The 26,902-nt window shown below is 36.4% G+C and overlaps 1 protein-coding gene across 3 annotated transcripts in view; it reads left to right on the top strand.

Annotated features, from left to right (window-relative positions):
• Positions 1 to 247: 247 nt before the first annotated feature.
• The window catches only part of LOC121385564 (EGF-like domain-containing protein 2), a 48,505-nt gene continuing 21,850 nt past the window's right edge, over positions 248 to 26,902 (top strand). The window contains exons 1-4 of one of the 3 annotated variants that reach the window (XM_041516289.1): positions 248 to 495; positions 15,301 to 15,366; positions 18,374 to 18,526; positions 24,208 to 24,336. In XM_041516289.1, the coding sequence (XP_041372223.1) occupies positions 15,330 to 15,366; positions 18,374 to 18,526; positions 24,208 to 24,336 (319 nt within the window). In that variant the 5' untranslated portion in view covers positions 248 to 495; positions 15,301 to 15,329. Of the gene's footprint in view, positions 496 to 11,903; positions 12,127 to 15,300; positions 15,367 to 18,373; positions 18,527 to 24,207; positions 24,337 to 26,902 lie in introns of those variants that run through there. The other 2 variants (XM_041516287.1, XM_041516288.1) reach the window with 2 other exon arrangements.

Here is a 26,902-nt window from a genome sequence, read left to right as displayed (position 1 = left end):
GCTTTCATATGATGTATTCTGAGAACAAATAAGCCAACAACAATCAAATAAATAAAAAAAATATATAATAAATAAAATTGTCGTTTGCCCGAACGTTAAGTCAATAGTCAGTACGAAGTTGAAATTGACTTTTTGGCAGCATGTGGCTTGTGAACAGAATTCTCCTTCAGGTCAATCGATTTTCTTGCATAGTTCGTTAAACCGCAGTTTACAGTTGTACAATGTAGATTATTGTGTTTTTGAGTAAAAGCGGTGAATCACTGGCTCCGTTCAGACATAAGTAATACTGTTTAAAGGAAAACAAATTAGTCTGGAGTTCATCAAGATAAGGAGAAGTTAGCTTGTGTATTACTGGCTTTAATTAAACGTCTTTCACAAAGCGAGTTTCAAAAGCTAGGACCGTGTGTTTAACAAACTCTGTAGCGAATCGGTTGATGTTTCTTTCAGAAAACAGTCGAAGGGATTCAATAGCTACACATTAATTCAAACAGTTTGGTATGTGCAAAATATGTTCACTTTCTCCTTTTTTTTGTGTTTTTGTTTTTGTTTTTGTTGTTTTGCTTTGCTGTTTGCTTGTTTTGTTTCGGTGGATTTTGGTCTGTTTGTTGTATTTTTATTATGATTTTAATTTTGTTTGTTGTGTTGCGCTCTTTTCTCTCTTTTTGGTTTTCTAGTTTTGTCTTTATTTTGTTTTTTAGGGGAGGGGTTTGGGGGAAGGGGTAAACTATTTTGGCAAATACTTAGAAAACCATTTTTGAACTGGTAATTAATGTAAAATCGTGTAAATGTAGTATTGTATACAGTTGCATCTCATTCACACTCTCAACACATACTCTCTCTCTCTGTCTGTCTGTCTGTCTGTTTCTCTATATCTCTCTCTCTCTCTCTCTCTCTCTCTCTCTCTCTCTCTCTCTCTCTCTCTCTCTCTCTCTCTCTCTCTCTCTCTGTGTCTCTCTCTCTCTCTCTCTCTCTCTCCCTCTCACTCACTCTCACCTCTCACTCCTCTCTTTCTCTCTCTCTCTCACTCACTCTCTCTCTCTCTCTCTCTCTCTCTCTCTCTCTCTCTCTCTCTCTCTCTCTCTCTCTCTCTCTCTCTCTCTCTCTCTCTTACTCCCCCCTCTCTCTCTCAGTCTCACTCTCTCTTACTCCCCCCTCTCTCTCACCTCTCACTCCTCTCTCTCTCTCTCTCTCTCTCTCTCTCTCTCTCTCTCTCTCTCTCTCTCTCTCTCTCTCTCTCTCTCTCTCTCTCTCTCTCTCTCTCTCTCTCTCTCCCTCCCTCCCTCCCCCTCTCTCTCTATCTCTCTCTGGTCGTCTTAATATTTGTAAGAATCCCAAATTGGATTTTGTCTTCAAATAATTTCGCACGTACGAAAAAATCCTTTTTAGGAAATAAAATGAAATTTAACATAGAACAAATATTAGATCAACCAGAAACACGTTTAATATACAGCCATTAATATTTTATGCAGAAAATAGTTTAAAAGTCTCTGTTACTCGATCACATCTTAAAAATTGCTGCAAACTCAGAAAAAATATAGTTAGTTTAACGTTACTAGTAGAATACATTGGATGTCAAACATTTGATAATTGTGACATATAATTTTACAAGAAACCTCTACATGTTACTTGCATTAACCGCACGGGATATTTTATATGCAATGCCCACACACAGGGTAGCACATACCACGGCCGTTGATATATCAGCTGCGGGGTACTGGTTCCACATGTTGTTAATGAATGTAGTTCTCACATTTGCGGTGGATGGACGTAGCCCAGTGGTAAAGCGCTTGCTTGTTGTGCGGTCGGTTTGGGAACGATCCCCGGGGGTGGGCCCATTGGGCAATTTCTCGTTCCAGCCAGTGCACCACCACTAGTATATCAAGGGCCGTGGTATGTTTTATCCTGTCTGTGGGAACGTGCATATAAAATATCCATTTCTGTATTACAAAAAAACTAACAAATGTAGCGGGTTTCCTCTGATGACTACATATGAGAATTACCGAATGTTTAACATCCAATAGCCGATGATTAATTAATCAATGTCCTCTAGTGTTGTCGTAAAACAAAACAAACTTCTTCTTCTCAAATTTGCCGCTTCACCTCTTCTGTGGGGAGGGGTCTGTTTTTAATTTATTAAACCGTATTCCTCTTTTCATATCAATACGTCAGAGATATGCGTACGTCGTCACCGTTATACCCCTCCGTTTAACTCGTCACCAACATATCAATGCGTCAGAGATATGCGTACGTCGTCACCGTTATACCCCTCCGTTTAACTCGTCATCAACATATCAATGCGTCAGAGATATGCGTACGTTGTCACCGTTATACCCCTCCGTTTAACTCGTCACCAACATATCAATACGTCAGAGATATGCGTACGTCGTCACCGTTATACCCCTCCGTTTAACTCGTCACCAACATATTAATACGTCAGAGATATGCGTACGTCGTCACCGTTATACCCCTCCGTTTAACTCGTCACCAACATATGCTGGACAGGCTCTGACGACCTAACAATACCTAATTATACCACGTGTAATGTGCCTAGGGAAAATGGAAAAGGAGGAGGAATGTGTATATTTGTTAGAGATTATCTCCAAGATTATTGTGTATGCATAGATAAAACCTGTGATAGTAGTATTATATTTGAAATCAAAAGCAATAAGTTTAGTGCTAATAGAGATGTATTTATGTTTATTAATTACATACCGCCTATTAATAGTACGTATTATCAAAATAGTGATGTAGATATTTTTGAAACACTAGAAGATCACATATGTACATATGCACAGATGGGCGACATTGTTGTTATAGGTGACTTTAATAGTCGTACAGGTACGCTTTGTGATTTTATAGAAACTGACATCTTAGCAGAAGGTCCATTACATGTATTACAAAACGTGATCGAATGCGTACAGGACAGTAATCTCGACCCGCGTCACAGCGAAGACAAAACAGTTATTCAGTTCGGTAGGAAACTTATCGCCCTTTGCAAAGCTAGCGGGTTACGAATAGTCAATGGTAGACACCCAGACGACCGACATGGGAATATCACTTTTTACAATGCAAACGGTACAAGCCTTATTGATTATGTACTCACTAGCGAATCGTGTTTCGATTTAATTTCATATTTTCAATCCGGTGAGTTCAATTGTTTCTCCGACCATGCACCTGTATGTTTCACACTGGGTTGTAATGTAAACATTGCTGATACGCAGGAGCCAGATGAGATTCGAACACACACTACCGTGAAGTGGATCGACGAAAACAATGCTGTCATTGCTTCCAAAGTAACCGAAAATATTGAAACGCTATTGAATATATGTTCAACTAGTGGTAATAGCCAAGATTGTATAAACGTACGGGTTGATAAATTCACAAGCGAACTAAATACTATTATATTGCCTTACTGTGACGTCACTACCCATACAAACAGAAAGAACTATATGCGCCGGCACACTACCACAGGCGGTGATAAGCCATGGTTTAACGAGGAATGTAAAGCTCGATTTAACGAATATAGAGCAGCTATCCATATGTTTAATGTTAGAAGAAGTGACCTAAATCGAATTGAACTCGTACGTGTAAAAAGAATATATAAGTCATTAGAACGCCGCCTAAAAAGAAATTATAAATGCCAAGAAGGCAACATGCTCAACTATCTCCGCAAATATAACCCAAAGCAGTTTTATGTACATTTCGAAAAAAAAAAAGAAAAACGTAAATTCAGAACTAACAAATGATGAATTCTATAACCATTTTAGCAAATTGGCTGAAAACGTGCCTAAATTAGACGACGAGACACAAGATGTTTTACGTAAATACGACCAGCAAGTTAGTGACGCACCGAACCGCGAGCTTGACTCTGAAATTACAGAGAAGGAAATTCTTAATGCTGTACATAAGTTAAAGACGAACAAATCCAGTGGGCTTGACAAGGTATTAAACGAATATTTTATAAATTGTATAAATGTTTTGATGCCATGTTTATTGATATTATTTAACGCTGTCTTTGATTCGGGTACATTTCCACACAGTTGGTCATTGGGATGCATTGTTCCTATTTTTAAAAAAAGGCAATGCAAACGACCCTGATAATTACAGAGGCATAACTTTAGTCAGTTGCTTAGGGAAATTATTTACTGCCATCCTAAATGAACGATTATTAGTTTTTGATAAAAATGAATAATGTCATAAGTGACGCTCAATTTGGTTTTAGAAAACAGTTCTCAACGATCGACGCCGCTTTCATTCTTCAATCTTTAATTGAACGAATATTGAAGAATAAAAAGCGACTGTATTGCTGCTTCGTGGACTATAGTAAAGCATTTGATTATGTCAATAGACAAAAACTATGGTACAAAATGATTCAACTTGGTATCGATGGTAAAATGCTTAATGTTATCCGGTCACTGTATGATAATGTGAAATGCTGCGTCAAATATAACAGTATGCTATCCAACTTTTTCAGTTGTAGAAACGGACTTTTCCAAGGTGAAGTATTATCACCGATATTATTTTCCATGTTTGTAAATGACTGCGAAATGCATTTCTTATCAGATACTTGCCCCTATATCGACATCCAATCATTAAATATATTCCTACTTATGTATGCCGATGATATGGTTCTCCTAGCCAAAACACCAGAAGGCATTCAGTCAATGCTCAATTCACTATCAAAATATACTACCAAATGGGACCTAACTGTAAATACAACTAAGACTAAGGTTGTCATTTTTAGAAATGGGGGGATCATTCGAGACAACGAAAAGTGGTTATACAAAGGTGAACAGTTAGAGGTTGTAAATGAATTCATTTATCTTGGCTTATTATTCTGTTATAACGGTAAATTTAATCGAACTCAAAAACGATTCGCTGATCAGGGAAGAAAAGCCTTGTTTTCATTATTAAACGTATGCAAAAGACATTATTTTAATATTGAAACAATGCTATCTGTTTTTGACACCTATGTTAACAGTATTCTTAGTTATGGGTCAGAGGTCTGGGGATTCCACTGTGCAAGGGATGTTGAAAATATTCATACAAAATTCTGTAAAAAAAACCTACTTGGAGTACAACAAGGGGCCTGTAATGAATTTATATATAGTGAGTTAGGGCGTTTTCCTCTGTATATTATGAGAAAATTAAGAATTTTTAAATATTGGATTAAAATACGAAATACTGAAAAATTGTATCCTTTTAGCTATATATGAGGAAATGGAACGATTAAAGGGTAACTGGGTAACACAAGTCAAACAAGAACTAAATAGGCTTGGACTAAACTATATATGGAACATACCAAATGTTGGTAACAGAGAATATAATATAATTAAGGAAAGAATTTACGATAATTTTAAACAACATTGTTTTAGTCGAATAACGACTTCACCGAAAGGTACCTTATATAAATTTGTGTTACTTGAATTCAAGCTACAAACATATCTTAGACAACCCATACCATTAAATCACTTAAAAGAAATATCAAAGATCCGAATTAGTGCACACAAATTAAATATAGAAACCGGAAGGTATAGACAAATTGACAGGGCCGAAAGAAAATGCACTATTTGTAACTATAATGATATAGAAGACGAATACCATTTTATCCTTATTTGCCCAGCTTTGAATGATTTGAGGAATAAGTATATAAAACAATGTTACCACAGACGTCCAAGCGTATTTAGGCTCATTGAACTATTAACAACTGAAAACAATAAAGACATCAATAACCTGGGAAAATATTTAGTTTTGGCAAATAAAGTTAGAGACGATTTACTGAAGCTTACTTAAAATATGACATCCACAAACCTGCCGTTTCATTAGCAAGTATATTAATCATATTTCATCTGGTATACATCAATATATACCTATATATTTAGAATTAGAATTATTACTATACCACGATAATGTTTATAGTGCACATATATATGTACATCCCACCACTATTACTAGTATGCTATGTTAATTTTACCATTAATTCTTAAATCACTCTCCACCTGTATTTGTATATTTGTATATATACCGTGATTATATATGTATGTATTTATGCTGATAAGTTTGTTTAACTTAAGGCAAATAAAGAACTTGAAACATATCAATACGTCAGAGATATGCGTACGTCGTCACCGTTATACCCCTCCGTTTAACTCGTCACCAACATATCAATACGTCAGAGATATGCGTACGTCGTCACCGTTATACTCCTCCGTTTACCTCGTCATCAACATATCAATACGTCAGAGATATGCTTACGTCGTCACCGTTATACCCCTCCGTTTAACTCGTCACCAACATATCAATACGTCAGAGATATGCTTACGTCGTCACCGTTATACCCCTCCGTTTAACTCGTCACCAACACATCAATACTCTATTATATATCATGTGCAAGTTTAGGTTTTCTACAGTCCTCCTACAGACGGTATAGGCGTGATGAACCATCCTGTTATGAATGTCCTAGGTGAGTGGCAGTTCTCTTACAAGTGGTATAGGTTACGGATCTCCTAGAGGTGTGGTTGTCCTCCTAAGGACAAGTACTTGATAGTCGATCATGGAAGCAATCACGACTTGGCATAACATCCTTTCGACTCTGCCCTGTGCATAGATACGATTTTGATATTGGAATACGGTTTTGTCGTTTGGATTAAACAGCATTCACATAATCATTATTTCTCGTTCCACCGAGTGCACCACCACTACCGTAATTTCCTGCGTATTGCCCGCTACAGTAGATAGTCCGCAGCGATCTGTATTTACGTTTTAGAATAATAAAATGCTCAGATATCCCGCTCCGGCAGATAATCCGCGGACTATGCATGTAATTGTTGAAGTGATCACGTGGTCTGCCTGTTCGCTTGTACCGGTAAGCTGATAAGGCCTCAGACCACAATTAATTTCGCTATATGTTTCTATATAGCCTTAGTGGCTATAACATTTTTATTAATATCAGCAGGCCCGTGAAGTTTTGTATGTACCTTTGCCTGCATGGGGGACACATACCCTGAAAAGGACAACCCCTGTTGTCCAGCTCTTTCTCCCAGCATATTGGTTTAAACAGACACACCCTCTAAACCAGGCCGGAGTACACCCATTTTACACAAAAAGCACTACTTTTGCATGGGCCGGAATTACCACAAACAAGTCTTCAATGTCAACAAGTTACACATGTTTACAAACTACATGCTATCCCCTGTCACTTCAGTCAAACAGTTGCCACTTCATAGCTGTCTGCCATGAAATAATCACAGTCAAACAGCAGACTACTTGCGCGGTGAAACTTCCGGATTTTGGACAACCAAATGGGAAGATAACTGTAATCTGAGGCCTATCAGTCCATTTTTCCCCTAAAAACTGGCCCACACTAATGCATTCCAATGATATACATATTAAAGCAATGCTCGGTAAGTATCGGTATGTCACCTTTAAACTGAGAGTATACAGAGGCTGTGTTAAAACACCTACCACAGTGCCTTGCCATGGCCAATTTTAGCAATGGAAACTTGAGGGACACCCAACTTCAAAATGTAATAACTTTATCAAATTTTGGAATTTCTTCATACAATGAGCAGCTATTTTTTCTTCTACATATGTTCTATCTGCACAGTGTTGTCTTGGAAAGATTTTGAAATATTTATAGGAAAAAAAAATCAATCATTAGATTTTACTTCATTTTTAATTAAATATTAAACTAAATTTAAATTTTTGAGAAACAAAAAAATCTAAAACTGTAAAATTTTGCATTTTAGATATGATAAGTGGAGGCTTAGTAAAGATATGGTGACTGAATTCATGATACATTATTAGAAATGTGTCAGAGGGATGGTGAAAGTCACAAAATTGGGGCCATTTGCAACAAATGTTTACACACTAATTTCAGGGAAAATTAGACATGATAGGCCTCATATTCAATTTTGACCTGCTGTATTTACTTAATCTACTTCATTTACTGTATTAGACATGTAGCCACTTTGTAAAAGGCAAAACAGTCCATATAAATGCATATTAATATGAATATGCCCTACAGATATTACTTAGGTATACACCATAATATTTTTTTTGTTGACGACAACTTTGAAAATGAAGATTTTGTCACAAAATGCTGATATAAATCCTACCAAGAGGTACTTGCACCATATTTTTCAGTTTCCAGTGATAACTGTTAACAAGTGTAGTCATGTGCCAGTGTCTGGGATACCTCAGTGTAGTATTTCTTGATTGGAAGGATGTTTGTAGTAATGACCACTGAATATGCATTATGGATTATTCTGCCATATGTATTACAAGCCAAATGTTAACCTTTTTGGCACATTTTCTGCAATAAACTTGACAAGTATACCAGCATCTGATTACTGAACACAATAAATACATTCAGACAGCATAGAATATTAGCCTATTAGATTTTCTAAGGATAAAAGACCATTTTTGAAAAATGACTGAAGTGTGTAATTTACATAAATGTAGGTGAAATGTATTATTAGAGTACTTAATCTTGTTAAAAACTGTATACTATTTTATTTAAAGTGTTTAATTACATTTAGTAGTGATATATTCATTATATTTAGATCTTCTGTCCAATTGCAATAATTGAGAAACTCATTAAAATTCAATATGTAAAAAAAATTAAAATCTCAATATTGACTAACAAAATCCAACTTTTGCTCTTTTTTACCAAATTATTAGCTCAAAACTGTTAAAAAAATATTGCAACAACCTGTAGTAACATCAGAGGTCATCTTATGCTATTTTGGAGGATACTGAAATTTAAAAGTTGAAAATTTTAATTTTAATTTTTAATAAATTCAAAAAAAATGTTTTTTAATTTAATAAAAATATTTAGAAAATAAATAAATTAGTTTTCATATTCCTTGTGGTATGCACAATCAGTCTGTGTAATTTCACCTCTCTGGTTATAATACTTTCATCAGAATCAAGCATTTAACCGGTGTAATGTGTGAACTATATCAGGCCTCAGACCACAATTAATTTCGCTATATGTTTCTATATAGCCTTAGTGGCTATAACATTTTTATTAATATCAGCAGGCCCGTGAAGTTTTGTATGTACCTTTGCCTGCATGGGGGACACATACCCTGAAAAGGACAACCCCTGTTGTCCAGCTCTTTCTCCCAGCATATTGGTTTAAACAGACACACCCTCTAAACCAGGCCGGAGTACACCCATTTTACACAAAAAGCACTACTTTTGCATGGGCCGGAATTACCACAAACAAGTCTTCAATGTCAACAAGTTACACATGTTTACAAACTACATGCTATCCCCTGTCACTTCAGTCAAACAGTTGCCACTTCATAGCTGTCTGCCATGAAATAATCACAGTCAAACAGCAGACTACTTGCGCGGTGAAACTTCCGGATTTTGGACAACCAAATGGGAAGATAACTGTAATCTGAGGCCATAATGCTTTTGTCACTAAGACTGAGTTGTTTTTATAGTAATTTCCTCCTTGCTTCTGTCACTATTGCCGAGTTGTTTTCATTGTAATTTCCTCCTAGCTACTTTTACTACGACTGAGTAGTTCTCATAAAAGCTTCATTCTGTATGTTCAGATCAAAGTTTGTCAGTCATTATTGAATCATGGATTCGCCAAGTAGCAAAAAACGTAAAAGGAAAAGTTACACGGCAGAGTTTAAACTTAAAGTTGTGTTATATGCGGACGAACATGCTAATAGAGAAGCAGGCCGTGTGTTCGATGTTGATGAAAAGTCTGTTTGTCAGCGGAGAAAAATGAAAGAACAATTATCAGTAGAACCTAGAACAAAAAGAGTCAGACGGCATGGCATTGCACATTTATACTGAACTGTTACTGTGTTTTATGTTTAACACCGTTAATTGTGATTAAAATAAATGTTTGCATACCGGTACTATTATTTACTTTTATGATTTTGTTTTATCAGCCCGCATGTTTATTAACAAAATAAAACGAATAATGATCACATAGTCTGCACCGCCAGATAGTCCGCAGGAGGCATTTTTTTATGTTTTAAATCACATAGCTCGCGGGCAATACGCAGGAAATTACTGTAGTATATCAAGGTATGTGCTATCCTGTCTGTGGAATGGTGCATATGAAAAGATCCTTGTTACTAATGGAAACATGTAGCGGGTTTTCTCTCTAAGACTATACGTCAAAATATTACCAATAACCGATGATTGACAAATCAATGTGCTCTAGTGGTGTCGTTAAACAAAACAAATTTCAGTTTACTGATTATGGATCATGGATTCAATCACGACTTTGTATAACAACTTTTCGACTCTGCCTTGTGCAGAGATACGATTTTGATATTGAAATACGATTCGGTCGTTCAGATTTGAAAAGCATGCACATGACCGCACCCTTGTTTTTGCCAACATCAAAGTATTTGAAGCGAGACAATGTACAAATTGCGTCGTCGTTCTGTATGTGCATGTGTGTGTGTGTGTGTGTGTGTGTGTGTTTACAATATGACTCATTGACCGGTTCGATTTGCCATTTACTCCTCAGGACCGACCTCAGAGCGCCAGTTTGTCAATCATACACGAAGTAGGTTCAGTGCCACGCCGTCTGTTGCCAGATTGATAGCTCACCCACCCTGAAAATATCGACGCACAATCAGTTGGCTGGAAATGACAATGTGTCGTTTGTTGTTCATGTCGATACAATCTGGCGTAGATACATCACGACGGATACGGCGTTATGTAACACCCGGCGCAGTAATTTACAACAGGCGACCCTTTTTGCATAATTACTTTGCTTTAAAGACCGGCCTCCGGGGAATCTCAAAACAATGTGCCCAAGACAGTCTTGCCTTAACATTCAGTAGATGTAAGCACGAGTTAAATGGTTGATTGTTTGATTGATTGATTGATTGATTGATTGATTGATTGACCGGCCTCGGCGGTGTCGTGGTTAAGCCATCAGACAAAAGGCTGGCTGGTACAGGGTTCGCAGCCCGGTACCGGCTCCCACCCAGTGTGAGTTTTAACTACTCAATGGGTAGGTGTAAGACAACTACACCCTCTGTTTTTTCTCACTAACCACTAACCCACTGTCCTGGACAGACAGCCTAGATAGCTGAGGTGTGTACCCAGGACAGCGTGCTTGGACATTAATTGGATATAAGCACGAAAATAAGTTGAAATGTAACGTGTTTCTCTAGTCCAAGACTGCTTGTTTTAGTAAATCCCTGAACAATAACATTTCGTACGAAAGAAAGAAAAAGAAATGTTTTATTTAACGACGCACTCAACATATTTTATTTACGGTTATATGGCGTAGGACATATGGTTAAGGACCACACAGATATTGAGAGAGGAAACCCGCTGCCGCCACTTCATGGATTACTCATTTCGTACGAGATCTGTGAATTATATTAGTATAAGCTTACCTAAGCAGTTTAGTGATACAGACACGCACATCCTATGATCAAACGTGCTACACAGCTTTGCCGCGTTTCGCACCCACCCATCCCACTCCACCCCCACCCCCTCAAACAAATACAACGAAAGCAAATAAAACAAGCATTCTGAAGGAAGGAAGGAAATGACCATATGACTAATGGGGGTATGACTAATGGGAGGTAACCGTCTGTGGGATGGTGCATATAAAAGATCCCTTGCTGTTAATCGAAAAGAGTAGCCCATGAAGTGGCGACCACGGGTTTCCTCTCTCAATATCTGTGTGGTCCTTAACCATATGTCTGACGCCATATAACCGTAAATAAAATGTGTTGAGTGCGTCGTTTAATAAAACGGTTACCTCCCATTAGTCATACCCCCATTAGTCATATGGTCAATAGTAATACAATTAGGAAATCAGTCAAGCAGTAAGTAAACTGAGCACACCTGTGACGGAATAGGCTCTTATCTTTTTCGCCTGTGGCGATGTTAATTGTTTTAGAGGGCCGTGTGCAGCTTGGTTACGTAATACCCCCGCGTGACGGTGGTAGAGCTGCACCCTAATATACACCCAGAGCAGATGTGGAGGCCATGTGGCCAGTAGTTACGTAATAACTCCGTTAGTGCGATTTATGACCGGGGTATTGCTGGCGAACTGGCGACAGTAAGTCTGGTCATCTAAGAAAAAATACCGACTCTGGGAGTTGTGGAAATATCACATGATAGGTGAGTACCGCGTTGTGCCCCCAGCCGATATTCGCTGTCTCTGAGATTTTTTAATAAATAGATAGGATTTTAGATATATCGGGGAGAAACATTGGAAGGCTCCAGGGGGAACGTAGTCCGACTGGACTGGTAAATATATCTTTCTGCGCTGGTGTATAACCTTGATGTGATTGATGTGACTTTAAATATTTTAATACTGTATTATACCAATATTCTTTAGACAGTGTCTCCGGTAATCTGACGAAGTAAATTGTAGGCTTCACTGTTCTAATATTTGTATACGAGTATTTGGTAAGATAAGGCTTAGCCGTTCATCCTAGGGGACCTAGGTAAACTGTAGGTTATTGTCTTTATTGTGATATGTACCAGTATTAATTCTGTATTACAAGGTTACTGAATGAGTAGTTAAGGGTTAATTAAAAATTAACCAGTTAGGAATAGAGTTGTAATTCCTTTATTAATTAAGTTCCCCTGGCAGCGTTTCTCAATTATCACACGTGTGGGTGTTGTATCATGGCGAAGTGATTAGAATATTGTGTAAACTAGACACCTAGTGATTAACTAATTAAGTGATTAGCTCTGGGTTGTTATTATATTGTTGTTGTTAATTAACTACTGCGGCAAGTACATTTGTCAGCGTAGTGTTAACACAGATTCCAAAGTGTATTGTGTTTTGTTGTGTTTTCTAGTGAACTAACGTGCTATATATATATATATATATATATATATATATATATATATATATATATATATATATATATATATTTATATTAGATCTTATCTCTGATATACCTAGAGCTGAGCCACTCGGGTATTAGACTGCCCGATACAGAGAGATCTAATAGATATACCGTTAGGAGAGATATTTGGATAATCGTGTTTTATTCAGTTACGGGTATTATAGGATCCCCGTGACACACCTGTTAATGGTTAATGGATGTTAAACAGGAACTAAATGCACTTGGTTTAAATTATATATGGAGTCTAACGGAAGTTGATAATAATACTTACAGTGTAATTAAGCAAAGATTGTGTGATGTGTTCAAGCAACAGTCTTACAATAGAATAACAGCAACGTCAAAAGGTAATTTGTATAAATATTTATTAACTGAATTTAAATTGCAAAGTTATCTTAGAAAACCGTTGGACGTTACACAATTGAAAGAAATTACAAAATGTAGACTCTGCGCCCATAAATTAAATATAGAATTTGGTAGATACAAAAACATTGAAACATCAGAAAGATTATGTACAGTATGTAATACAAATGAAGTAGAAGATGAGTACCATTTCATTCTACAATGTCCAAGATACAATGATATAAGAACACAATTTATAAAACAATATTATTATAAACGTCCAAGTGTTTTCAAGCTTATACAACTTTTAAGAACTGACAATAATAAAGATCTTAATAACCTTGGGAAATATTTACAACGGGCAAATAAGGTAAGAAATGAATTAGTGGAATAAAGACGTAATGCTAATAGTGATGTACAATGTAGTGCATCATACATGTATATCCCGGTAGCACCTCAAGTAGTTTACATTTTCTCTTATGTAATAACGACCTATATCTTTATGTGATATAAGTCAGCAGTACTGTGATACTTTGTATTATATATGTCTATAATGTTAAATCACTCTCCACCATTATCCTGTACATTATTGTGTACATATCTGTATAATATATGCTATATTGTTTGTATGATGCTGATGAGTTGTAAAACTTAAGGCAATAAAAGGAACTTGAACTTGTGTGGGGAATGAGAATGGTCCCCTGTTGGGACCAACACATTTCCGTATCTCCAACGTTCAAGGGCCTAACTCAGTGGGAAAATGGGTAAATTGCCATAAAAGTCAAACTTGATATGTAACAGTTTATGATAAAGCAATACACAAAATGTCACCTCAGTATTTTTAGGCATTGTAGAAAAAAGGTCGGAAAACTATATGTGGAATAGACGGACAGACAGACAGGTGGACTAATAACAGACAAAAAACACCCACACCTGTGTATTAAAAACAAAAGAACTTGCTTAAAGTTAAAATAACTCAATCTGATTAAAATTAGCTCTACTGGTCTACCAGTAGATCTAACAGCATTGCGTGGACTCCAATGTCCAGGTGACATTTCATCTATAAATAACAATTTAAATATCGACCAATTACACTTCGCCTTTTATAACGTTATTCGGGAGCATACAAATTCTAAAAATATCGGTCGAGACTATTATGGAATAGGCGAACTTGTTGGTCTATTTCAACATTGAAAAAAACGTGGAGGGGGGGGGGGGGAGTGTAGTAATAAACTCTGGATTGTATACTAGTATAAACAGATTTTATAGCTATACCATCACGTTTTTGAAACGAATTGTATATAAAATATTATATTGAAATTAGTTTCCGGCATACTTCGTAATTCACCCGAATCATTTCGTATACCCTCGGCATAAACCCGAATGTTTTCAAATTCTTTTCAAATCACTGGCATTATTTTGCAAGTAAGGTTTTGATTGGTCGAATGAAAGGTCAACTGGACATGAGCTCCAACGGGCTGCTGTTAGATCCACATGTAAAGGATCTCCTCGAGAGTGGCTGTCCTCTTATAGACAAGGCACTAGATAGAGAATCAATTAATTCTGGCATTGTTAGAGAGGAAACCCACGAAAGTTTTTTCATTGGTAGCAAAGGGTCTTTTTAAAAACAACTGTCACACATACAGGATAGCACATATCACGGGTCTTTGATATACCAGTTGTGGAGCATTGGATGGAACGAGAAATAGCCCAATTGGGCCACCGACGGGAATCAATCCTAGACCGACCGCGCATCAGGTGAACGCTTTTCCACATATCATATCGTGAAATAATGCAATGATTATTGTAAATCGTGATGGTTAATGAATGTGAGGGTTTTTTTTTAGAAATCTTCTCGTTCCAACCAGTGCACCACGGCTGATATATTAAAGACCATGGTATGTGCTTTCTTGTCTGTGGGAAAGTGCATATAAAAGATCCCTTGCTGCATTAGAAAAAGAAAATGTAGCGGGTTTCCTTTCTAAAACTATATGTCAGAATCACTTAATGTTTGATATCCAATAGTTGATGATTAATTAATCAATGAGCTCTAGTGGTATCGTTAAACGAAACAAACTTTTACTCTGTTTTTCAGAAATCAATCGAGACCTCCGATAGAGCAGAATGTCACGAGATGTCTCAAGTATCATTTTTATTTTGGGTAAGTGAAATTTCTGTTTGAAAAGAAAGTGTTATTTTGTTTGCGCAATTACATTAAATTCTCAACTATAATCTCTGAAACCACATATTTCACTTTACCAAAAAAGCCCCCACTAATAATAATAACAATAATAATAATAATAATAATAATAATAATAATAATAATAAATATACTAATTATTATTATTATTATTATTATTATTATTATTATTATTATTAAAATAAAAAAAAAAAATAAAAAAACGCGCTTAAATATCTATACAATAAAACTAATGTATCAAGGTATTTAACACATTAATTTTTATAATTTCTTCTCTTTTTTATTTCATATTTATTGCGGGGTTCGATCAAAGAAGGTTGAACGAAACCAAAATGTAGGCATCGCAAGATGTCAACTATTGGAGGGGCTAGTTGTATTAATTCTACTTTCAGCTGAGTTCTGGGGTGGTGATGGGGGAGCAATGCAAAATCTACATAGTTTGAGCCGTACCTCATCCACCACCTTCCCCACACCTCGACTCTCGACTCTTAAGATATTGTCATAGTGGAGTATTTACAACTATATTCAAATGCAAATTATATATAATTAGCTGTCCACGTGCGATTCAATTAATTAACAATACACCCAGTCTGCCAACAAACGTACCTATTTATTACATTGTCAGAAATAGCAGACGTTGGTATATTACAATTCATCATTTGACAAAATAATGGGAATGTGCCGACTAACGTCACAATTCACAAAATATGTCTTAGCCTGAGTATGTTGCCAATGGGAACACTATTGACAATAAATAAATTTCCAAAGCACATTAAAGGGACAGAACCTATTTTTTAAACACTACAGCATATTTTTCACCGTTAGTGCTGTTCATGGTCACTGAAATCAAACATTATTTATATTTTATTGTTCAGATAATCCATTTCCGTTCTAATTTCTGTATAACCGAAGTGTTTCTGGTAATCCTCGTGTTTCTAATACCACAAAATACATTTTTCAAATTGTTAAAAAAACGTGCGTCGAGTTTTAGTCTATGTTTAACGATATTTCACCGTTTCAACGTCACAGACTCTTGTTTCACTCTCTTGTAACGTTATCCAAATGTGTTACAGGTGTGTGACTTAACTAAAAGTGGTGTCCATTTTTACGGGTTTAAACTAAGGTCAGCGTCTTTAACACGTAACCATTTGACCTGGTTTTTAAGAAAAACAACAGAAAGATATAGACACATGGAGAGATCGAAGTGGGGACCCACGGAGGACAGCTCTGCTGTTCATTCCCTTGGAGTTCTCAGTCGCAGTGTCATCTGTATCGTTCAACTAAGAGCTTAGACATATATTATCTGTATCACCATGTCGTTAACTTGTTAATCATGTTTTATGTTGGAAAGGGAAAAAGAAAATATAACAACTTGTGACTTATTGTGTTATTCATTAAAATAACAAGAAAAATTACTCCGTGTTAATATATATATATATATATATATATATATATATATATATATATATATATATATATATATATATATATATATATAGATAGATACAACGACTTTAATAACATCAACTTTGCCACCAGTTGACCTCATTATAACACAAGGTGTCAGTGCGTTAATATTAGGTGAGTTAGCGTGGCGTTATTGTGGTATAGATGGCGTTGTTGTATCTTCCGCTGCAGTGACGTAGGGAGAAGGCACGGGAGCCATGACTCCTCCCCTCAATTAAAGCTGTATTAAATTTTATAAAATCGTACATACATACATACATACATACATACATACAATATAGAGATATTCATACATCAATACATACTAGCCAGTGCCAGGTCTGCTCACTGTTTCGTGCACGTAAGCGGGATCGACCGCGTAGATTGTAGGCCCCATGCATGAAGTTGAGTGAAGTGAAGTGAAAGACTTTACGTGCACATTCAGAGCAAGCTGTTGTAGCGCACGCCTATGATGAACACAGGGACCGATCGGGTTCGAGAAGGGACGCCTGCACTGGCAAGTGCAAGGGAGCACCAGCAGTCCAAATGTTGGTGACAGGCGGGGGTGTATTTGGTGCTATGGAATTTTGAAAGTCGCGTAGGATTATATCAAAAGAGAAAGAGGTGCGCGTTTACATGAAGGAAATTTGGCGCAATTTTGATGGTCGTTCTAATTGAAATAGTGAGGAGAGCCAATAGGTTTTGCTTTTAGTATTCCGAGAGTAGCTGTTTATTATGACCTTCTTGGTGCTGTAGGGTGTCTCCCTAGGTTGCCCGTAGGGCCGTTAGAAAGGGCCTGATCTCTTCTGATCGTGGCATGACAACCCAGGGGAGACTTGAGCAATTGTGTAGGTCGGACGAGGTAGAGGCGGTGATGGAGAGCTTGATGTTGGATGCTGTTGCCATGGAGGTGAGTGAGTTCGTCCGTTTTGCCCAAGGTCCTGCCAGCGCCAAGGAAGTTGAGTTAAATAGCATTTTTTTATGGTTGCCTCGATAGCTCAGAGCGCATCGTGGTTAGTCTCGCAATTTGCGGGCGATTCGGTGCGACAGGTTCGAGTCCCAGCAACGGCATAGGACAATTTGTGAGGATAGAAAGGATTTAATTATCCCCTGTGCCAATGCGTTAATATCTATGTATGTAACAGTCAACCTCGACATACATACACTATATACATATTCATACATCAATACATACATACATACATTGTGTGGGTTGCCCACCTCCACACACACACACACACACACACACACACAGACACACACACACACACACAAAAATAATAATAAAAAAAATAATAATAATAATAATAATAAACATCTGGCTACGTCAGTGTACCGCTGTAAATGTTTTTTGGTCTGACATATATAATTATTGATGTATTTTAAGTATATATTCCATAACTATTTTAAGTATATATTCCATAACTTTCCACTCCTGAAAAATATTCGGCCATTCCTCTGTATATAAAGCACCATAAACAAACTCCCTTTTATTTCTTTTTCTTTTTTAAAAAATCTCCAGCCATTCTGACGTACGTGTCGCAAGCACAACGGGCTGCGTTCGACTGTAAGCGGAACGGACAAGATTGTGGAAAAGGAAATTGCAAGACGGACGGAACATGTGACTGTACCAATATAGCAGACACAGAAGGGTACAACTGTGGCATTGTTAAAGGTACGCTTGTAATTATAGCTATAGAGACTATTACACATCCTAAAAGAACAGCTTTCTGAACATATTTTCAAAATTTATAACCTTTAAAAAACTCGAATACATTCTGGCTGCAATATCAAATTTTACATAGAATTAAAATCACAAATACATGTTTACAGCGATAATAACTAGTTATTAACGTAGGATATCGGTTTTATCCTGTGATGGTAAGAAAGGGAAATTCGGCCAGCCTCGCGGAATGTTCCATTCTTACTTTCATAGAAGAAAGCCGAAATCCTACGTCATTAACTAGTTATTCTCTATTTAAATATATTGATTCACACCTGTACCTATGTAGCTTTTGTGAGATTCGGCCAGTCTCGCGGAATTTTCCAGTCTTACTTTCATAGAAGAAAGCCGATATCCTACGTCATTATCTAGTTATTCTCTATTTAAATATATTGATCCACACCTGTACTTATGTAGCTTTTGTCAGATTCGGCCAGTCTCGCGGAATTTTCCAGTCTTACTTTCATAGAAGAAAGCCGATATCCTACGTCATTATCTAGTTATTCTCTATTTAAATATATTGATCCACACCTGTACTTATGTAGCTTTTGTCAGATTCGGCCAGTCTCGCGGAATTTTCCAGTCTTACTTTCATAGAAGAAAGCCGATATCCTACGTCATTATCTAGTTATTCTCTATTTAAATATATTGATCCACACCTGTACTTATGTAGCTTTTGTCAGATTCGGCCAGTCTCGCGGAATTTTCCAGTCTTACTTTCATAGAAGAAAGCCGATATCCTACGTCATTATCTAGTTATTCTCTATTTAAATATATTGATCCACACCTGTACTTATGTAGCTTTTGTCAGATTCGGCCAGTCTCGCGGAATTTTCCAGTCTTACTTTCATAGAAGAAAGCCGATATCCTACGTCATTATCTAGTTATTCTCTATTTAAATATATTGATCCACACCTGTACTTATGTAGCTTTTGTCAGATTCGGCCAGTCTCGCGGAATTTTCCAGTCTTACTTTCATAGAAGAAAGCCGATATCCTACGTCATTATCTAGTTATTCTCTATTTAAATATATTGATCCACACCTGTACTTATGTAGCTTTTGTCAGATTCGGCCAGTCTCGCGGAATTTTCCAGTCTTACTTTCATAGAAGAAAGCCGATATCCTACGTCATTATCTAGTTATTCTCTATTTAAATATATTGATCCACACCTGTACTTATGTAGCTTTTGTCAGATTCGGCCAGTCTCGCGGAATTTTCCAGTCTTACTTTCATAGAAGAAAGCCGATATCCTACGTCATTATCTAGTTATTCTCTATTTAAATATATTGATTCACACCTGTACTTATGTAGCTTTTGTCAGATTCGGCCAGTCTCGCGGAATTTTCCAGTCTTACTTTCATAGAAGAAAGCCGATATCCTACGTCATTATCTAGTTATTCTCTATTTAAATATATTGATCCACACCTGTACTTATGTAGCTTTTGTCAGATTCGGCCAGTCTCGCGGAATTTTCCAGTCTTACTTTCATAGAAGAAAGCCGATATCCTACGTCATTATCTAGTTATTCTCTATTTAAATATATTGATCCACACCTGTACTTATGTAGCTTTTGTCAGATTCGGCCAGAAACATTGGAACACTTGTTTTATGACTGCTTTAAAATGTCTCAACTGTGGCATACTACAGAAAAATGGACGGCTGGATGTAGCTAAGAGAGGAGTTGTATCGATGTTTTTTCCCGTTCCAACCAGTGCCTTACCACTGGTACATCAGTCCGTGGTGTGTACTGTCTTGTCTGTGTTCTGATGGTGTCGTTAAACAAAGGGAACTTCATATGTAATTTATTTCCATGGCGTGATGACAAATTGACGCTAGCTTAATCAAATAGAATACAAATCAGGTTTTCAACGAAGATTATAATTGTATATAAGCGATCGGGAACATGTAAATGCTAAACTAGGAGGACTGTAATTATACAGATATTTACAAATTGTTCGCTTATCAGCTTAAAGGGACATTCCTGAGTTTGCTGCATTGTAAGATGTTTCCGAAAAATAAAATATTTCTACGATTAAACTTACATATTAAATATATTTTCTTGTTTAGAATATCAGTGTCTGTATATTCAGTGTGTTTCTGGTCGTCTTAATATTTGTAAGAAGCCCAAACTGGATTTTGTTTTCAAATAATTTTGTACGTACGAAAAAATATATTTTAGCAAATAAAATGAAATTTAACCTAATGCAAATAGTAGAACGATCAGAAATACGTTTAATATACAGCCACTAATATTTTGTGCATACAGATATATTTGATATGTAATTACAATCGTTAAAAAGTCTCTGTTAGTCGATAACATCTTAAAAATTGCAGCAAACTCAGGAATGTCCCTTTAATCTAAAATAAATATTAGAAGATCACGTTTATTCCATTTTCTGCACTTATAAAATTGTTTCATCCAATGTTATGAAAGAAAGAAAGAAATGTTTTATTTAACGACGCACTCAACACATTTTATTTACGGTTATATGGCGTCAGACATATGGTTAAGGACCACAACGGTAATGAGAGAGGAAACCCGCTGTCGCCACTTCATGGGCTACTCTTTTCGATTAGCAGCAAGGGATCTTTTATATGCACCATCCCACAGACAGGGTAGTACATACTACGGCCTTTGATATACCAGTCGTGGTGCACTGGCTGGAACGAGAAATAGCCCAATGGGCCCACCGATGGGGATCGATCCCAAAACGACCGCGCATCGAGCGAGCGCTTTCCCACTGGGTTACGTCCCGCCCCTCCAATGTTATCAGGCACGCAAAGAAATCGCAGATGGATGATTTCGTGTGTATCAGCAAGGGATTTTTTACATGCACCATCCCACAGACAGGATAGCACATGCCACGGCCTTTGATATACCAGTCGTGGTGCACTGGTTGTGAAGAGAAATTGCCCAAAACGACCGTGCATCAAGAGAGCGCTTTACCACTGGGCTACGTCCCGCCCCTTTAAAATAAGTAAGTGTGAACAAAACAAAAACTTTCATAAGTTATCTTCGAGCACGATGGCAGATGACCAATTAATAACATGCTAAATAAGGGACGGCCAGTTTGGCCCTGAGACATTAATTCTCGGGGCGGGACGTAGCCCAGTCGTAAAGCGCTCGCTCGATGCGCGGTCAGTGTGGGATCGAACCTCCGTCGGTTGACCCATTGGGCTATGTCTTGTTCCAGCCAGTGCACCACGACTGGTATATCAAAAGCCGTGGTATGTACTACCCTCTCTATGGGATGATGCATATAAAAGATCCCTTGCTGCTAATAGAAAAAAGTAGCCCATGAAGTAGCGACAGCGGGTGGTTTCCTCTCTCAATATCCGTGTGGTCCTTAACCATAAGTCCGACGCCATATAACCGTAAATAAAATGTTTAGAGTGCGTCGTTAAATAAAACATTTCTTTCCTTCCTTCCATATAACCGTAAATAAAATGTGTTGAGTGCGTCGTTAAATAAAACATTTCCTTCCATCCTTCCATATAACCGTAAATAAAATGTGTTGAGTGCGTCGTTAAATAAAACATTTCTTTCCTTCCTTCCATATAACCGTAAATAAAATGTGTTGAGTGCGTCGTTAAATAAAACATTTCCTTCCATCCTTCCATATAACCGTAAATAAAATGTGTTGAGTGCGTCGTTACATAAAACTTCTCTTTCTTTCTTTCATGCGTATATTGTTCCGGCTTTATTACTTACTTATTAGTATTTGACGTGTCTGTTCTGGGGACACGATCCAGCAGCCTGGACTGCCTCTCCAGGACAGAAAGGGGTTTGGACGAAAAGGTGCTATTGCTTTATTTGCTTAATTGGTGATCTATAATCAATTGTTTTGGTGTACCTTTTAATGAAAATAACTTTATGGTCGTCGTTATAAAGTTTTAAATAATTTGAACGATAATTTTGACGGTTCCCTAAAATAAAAATGGAAGCAGTCATTTAGACCTAGAGAGAAATAATGGCATGCCCTCCCACGGACCTACGGGTTATGATTTTGTATGGTGTGAGGGCGTGATTGTTTGGAATGAATAAATGAATTAGTGGATGAAGAAAAACGGAAACACAAAAATAATCCAAGAAAAAGGTGAAAATATGTTTCGGCTGACTTATCTTATATCTGATAATTAATGGCAATTGATAATCGAAAATCCAAAATGTATATTTAACAAAACTTGAGGGGAAAGAACTCCAGTTGTAAAATGTTTAAGATTACTAAACAGACTAAATTCCTTACTGGTTAGAATTGTACGTTGCGATTTTATGAATTTCGTTTTACACATTACTATGCTAGACAGTTAATTTGTTTTAGTTCAAAGTTAACTTAAAAATATTGCAGTCACAATTATGCTAGACTTTAATTTGTCTGAACTCAAAACACGTTCTGTTACACACATTCCGTTATTTACCATACCACATACCAATAACAAATATATGTGTGATAACAACTTAATAACATACGACTGGCTCCTATGTGATGATCAGGTCGAGCGAGTCATAGCATCCAATGAAAAAAATCACGATCGAAACTGAGTGGTCCCTGACATATAGGTTTAACCTACACTGACTTGTTTATGGCCCGTATGTTAGCTATACGCTCAAAAGTTGTAAATATATTTTAGCTGAAAAGAAGTTTAAATTTATTTAAAACCTGGTTGTTGTTGTGTTTTTTTTAGGATATGTAAGAAAGAGAATCATACATTCGTGTCCGTTAGATACAATTTATCTTACAACTCGTTTTTTAAACATATATCCAACTCTTTTTCCTTCGTTAGATACGTTTTAAAACAACTCGTTTTAAGATAAATGGAATCTAAAGGCCACTGTTATAGTAATTCATATTTCTACATCACGATTATTAATTTGTTTTAGTTCAAAAGATATTTTTTCTTACATACCCGTTGGTGATAACATCATTCGTTATTTTTTATAACACTTACTTGTTACCACATGTACGTTTGTTAACAATTTCAAGACATACGACTGGCTGCTCCTAGGTAATGACAAGGTCACCAGTGCCATATTTCCAATGCAAAAACAGCACGATCGAAATCGATTACACTGTGACGTATAGTTAACCTGACAATCATTTGTCTGTAATGCGTTAAGTTAGCTACACGCGCAAAGGCTGTAAATAACATTTAGTCGAAACGGATGTTAAAATTATCTTAAAATCCAGTTTTTGAGGATATGAAAGAAATAGAATACTACATTCGTATCCGTTAGATACCATTTATCTTACAACTCGTTGTTTAAGAAACGTATCCAACTCTCTTTCGCTCGTTAGAAACACATTAAAACAACTCACTGTGAGATAAATTGTATCTAACGGCCACTCATGTATTATTTTGTACTTCTACATCATGTATTGCATTCACAATTATTAATTTGTTTTAGTTCAAAGTATATTTTCTATACCAAATATTACAGTCACTATTATTTCAGACAGTTTAGCTAAAAAAAACAGATGACATTTTATACGCAGTACTACGGTTACAAGTATGTTAGACGTTTAATTTGTTTCAGATCAAATGCGATCCCAATTACGTAAAAAAAAAAATTGTTTTATCTAAAAATTAATTTTTTGACCACTATTATGTTAGATATTGTATTTGTTTTAGCTCAAAAGACACCTGGTGATCCACGCTGCTCATGTACTACAGATGGAGTATGTGTAAAACTGGACGGCCAATCTACAACGTGTACCTGTACAGAAAACTTTTACGGAAGTGACTGCAGTTTGAAAAGGGGTACGTCAGCAATGTGATTCAACGTCTGAATATACCAAAATAGACCCTCCGAAAATTATTAGTAAACTATAGGGCCATTAAAATATTACGTAACGCTTAGGGGGTGGGGGGTGTAATTTCAAGCGTTATGTGGCGTTACAAGGGGTGGGGGTTAATTGAACAGCGTTACGTAACACAATTTTGTTTTCTCTTAAACGTGCCATGCCATGACAACAATATATAATGTAGATTTTTAGAGGTAAATATAAACCCAAAACAATTATAAATCAAGCTGAAATGCTTTAATACACCAGACATTTTAAAATGGCGCAAGTGAAAACCCGCGTTTCCCCCCCCCCCCCCCATCGTACAGCAATACTTCACTTTAATGACGTCATCGTAGTACACATGGGTATAAATAATAAACATTGCCACGTTGCTTTGTCTGTGTGTCGGGTGGGGGGGGGGGATCTCCGAGCGTTACATAATATTTTGGGGGGGTTGTATGGTCTAGCGTTACGGGGCGTTACAAGGGGGTGGGTGGGTGTCTAATTTTGACAAAAATAGCGTTACGTAATATTTGAACGGCCCCATAGTTTTGTTCTATTTTCCTTTTCTTTTTTAACTTTAGTATGCTATTATATGATTTATATATGCATACATACATACATACATACATACATACATACATACATACATACATACATACATGCATATATACATACATAGATAGATAGATACATACATACATACATGTACATACATACATACATACATACATACATACATACATACATACATACATACATACATACATACATACATACATACATACATACATACATACATACATAGATCGATAGATAGATAGATAGATGTAGACAGACAGACAGACACACAGACACACAGACAGACAGACAGAGATTCGTCACGAGTATTTTTAATACGAAAAAAAATTAACCGAGTCTGTGTTGATTGGTATTTTGTCAACGCTCTGCTGAGACAAATACCAGTTAACTAGACGAGGTTGATATTTTACATATTAGAAAAAAACAAAAACAAACGAGTGGCGAATTCTATTTGTCCTATATCACTTGTAAAATAACATTTTAATTTAATTGTTAGTAAGGTCTCACTACACAGATGTCATCTGCCATTGAAACCCATGTTAAACTGCCCAACTTCAAGCGAAGATTGCCCATAGAACGGGTTCTCGTTGGCACTAACAACATACACCATTGCGAACATACATTATATAAGCATTTATTTCCACTCCAAAATTGAGAACATTTCCGTCTCAGTGTTTTGCTATATGACCGCATCTGGCTGTAGTACCGGTCCGAACAGGTGGTTCATTAACCGATTCACTCCGGCTGTCACTTACGCTATATACCCATGTCCCAAAAGGTCGATGCACAATAATACAAAATGACATGGGCAAAATACAGCCAGAAGGCTTACCATTAAACATACATATTGTTTTAATTCTTCCCATTTCCTAGAAGTGAATATGTGAACCATAACATGTGTCACAATTAGGAACTATAGTGGACCGTGATGAATGAACTGTCACCCGGAAGTGATCTGTGTAGTGAGACCTAAATCAAAGTACTAAAGTCGCCTCCATCGGTAATATGACGTCATCACGATTATCACAAATTACGTTGACGTCACGCAATTTACCTAAATCTTATGAAAACGTTACGCTCGGGTATACATGTCGTGTTAGCTTGTAAACAAATGATCCATTGACAACAAAATATTATTATCTAGAGACTTTGCAAATTTGCATATACTTTTGAATTTGCATACCATTATTAACCGGGTTAATACACTAACTTATTACATAGGTTTATGACATGGATATCAAATTAAACAACTCCACTTGTCTTACAGATATATATATTTATCATATAATATCTTACATTTTCAGTGCAATCAAAGTATGTGATTTTTTTCAGATCACATACTTTAAGAATTTGATAACTTTGCAAATTAGATGTAAATTAGTCGAGGTCTCGGCACTAGGTTTATTGACATTTAAGCAAACGTACTTGGGTGACACTCCATGATTGACGTATGCATTCATAGTCATCAAAAACCCCCATTTCAATGGCAGTTTGACACTGAAAGCTGTCCAGCGTTCAGAAAACAAAAAAAATTAGGCATAACTTTATTTTGATGTCATATATATATATATATATATATATATATATATATATATACCACTGAATAGGTCTTTCACCCACTTTTATAGGCTCGTCAGTTCAATGAATATGTGGCGCCATTTATGTATATACAATTTCCAATATTATATTTAATATTAGTTAATTATATACTTTTCTAACAATTTATATTAATTATGTAAAATCTAACGAGCGACAGCAAATTTGGTAAAAATAAAAATCATTATCATAGTCCTTTATTTTATGTTTATTTCATGTTTATTTCATGTTTTAAAATTTATTGTTTATTACTTTTCCCTTTAACTGCATCTACATCTATATTACTAGTTTGCATTTTGTATGTTTCATGACTGCTCACTTAGTTGGCGGATAGATGATATTATCATACATTAATACCTGAA

Source organism: Gigantopelta aegis, chromosome 11, assembly GCF_016097555.1.
Source record: "Gigantopelta aegis isolate Gae_Host chromosome 11, Gae_host_genome, whole genome shotgun sequence".
NCBI lineage: Eukaryota > Metazoa > Mollusca > Gastropoda > Neomphalida > Peltospiridae > Gigantopelta > Gigantopelta aegis.
This window is presented reverse-complemented; position numbering and strand designations above follow the sequence as displayed.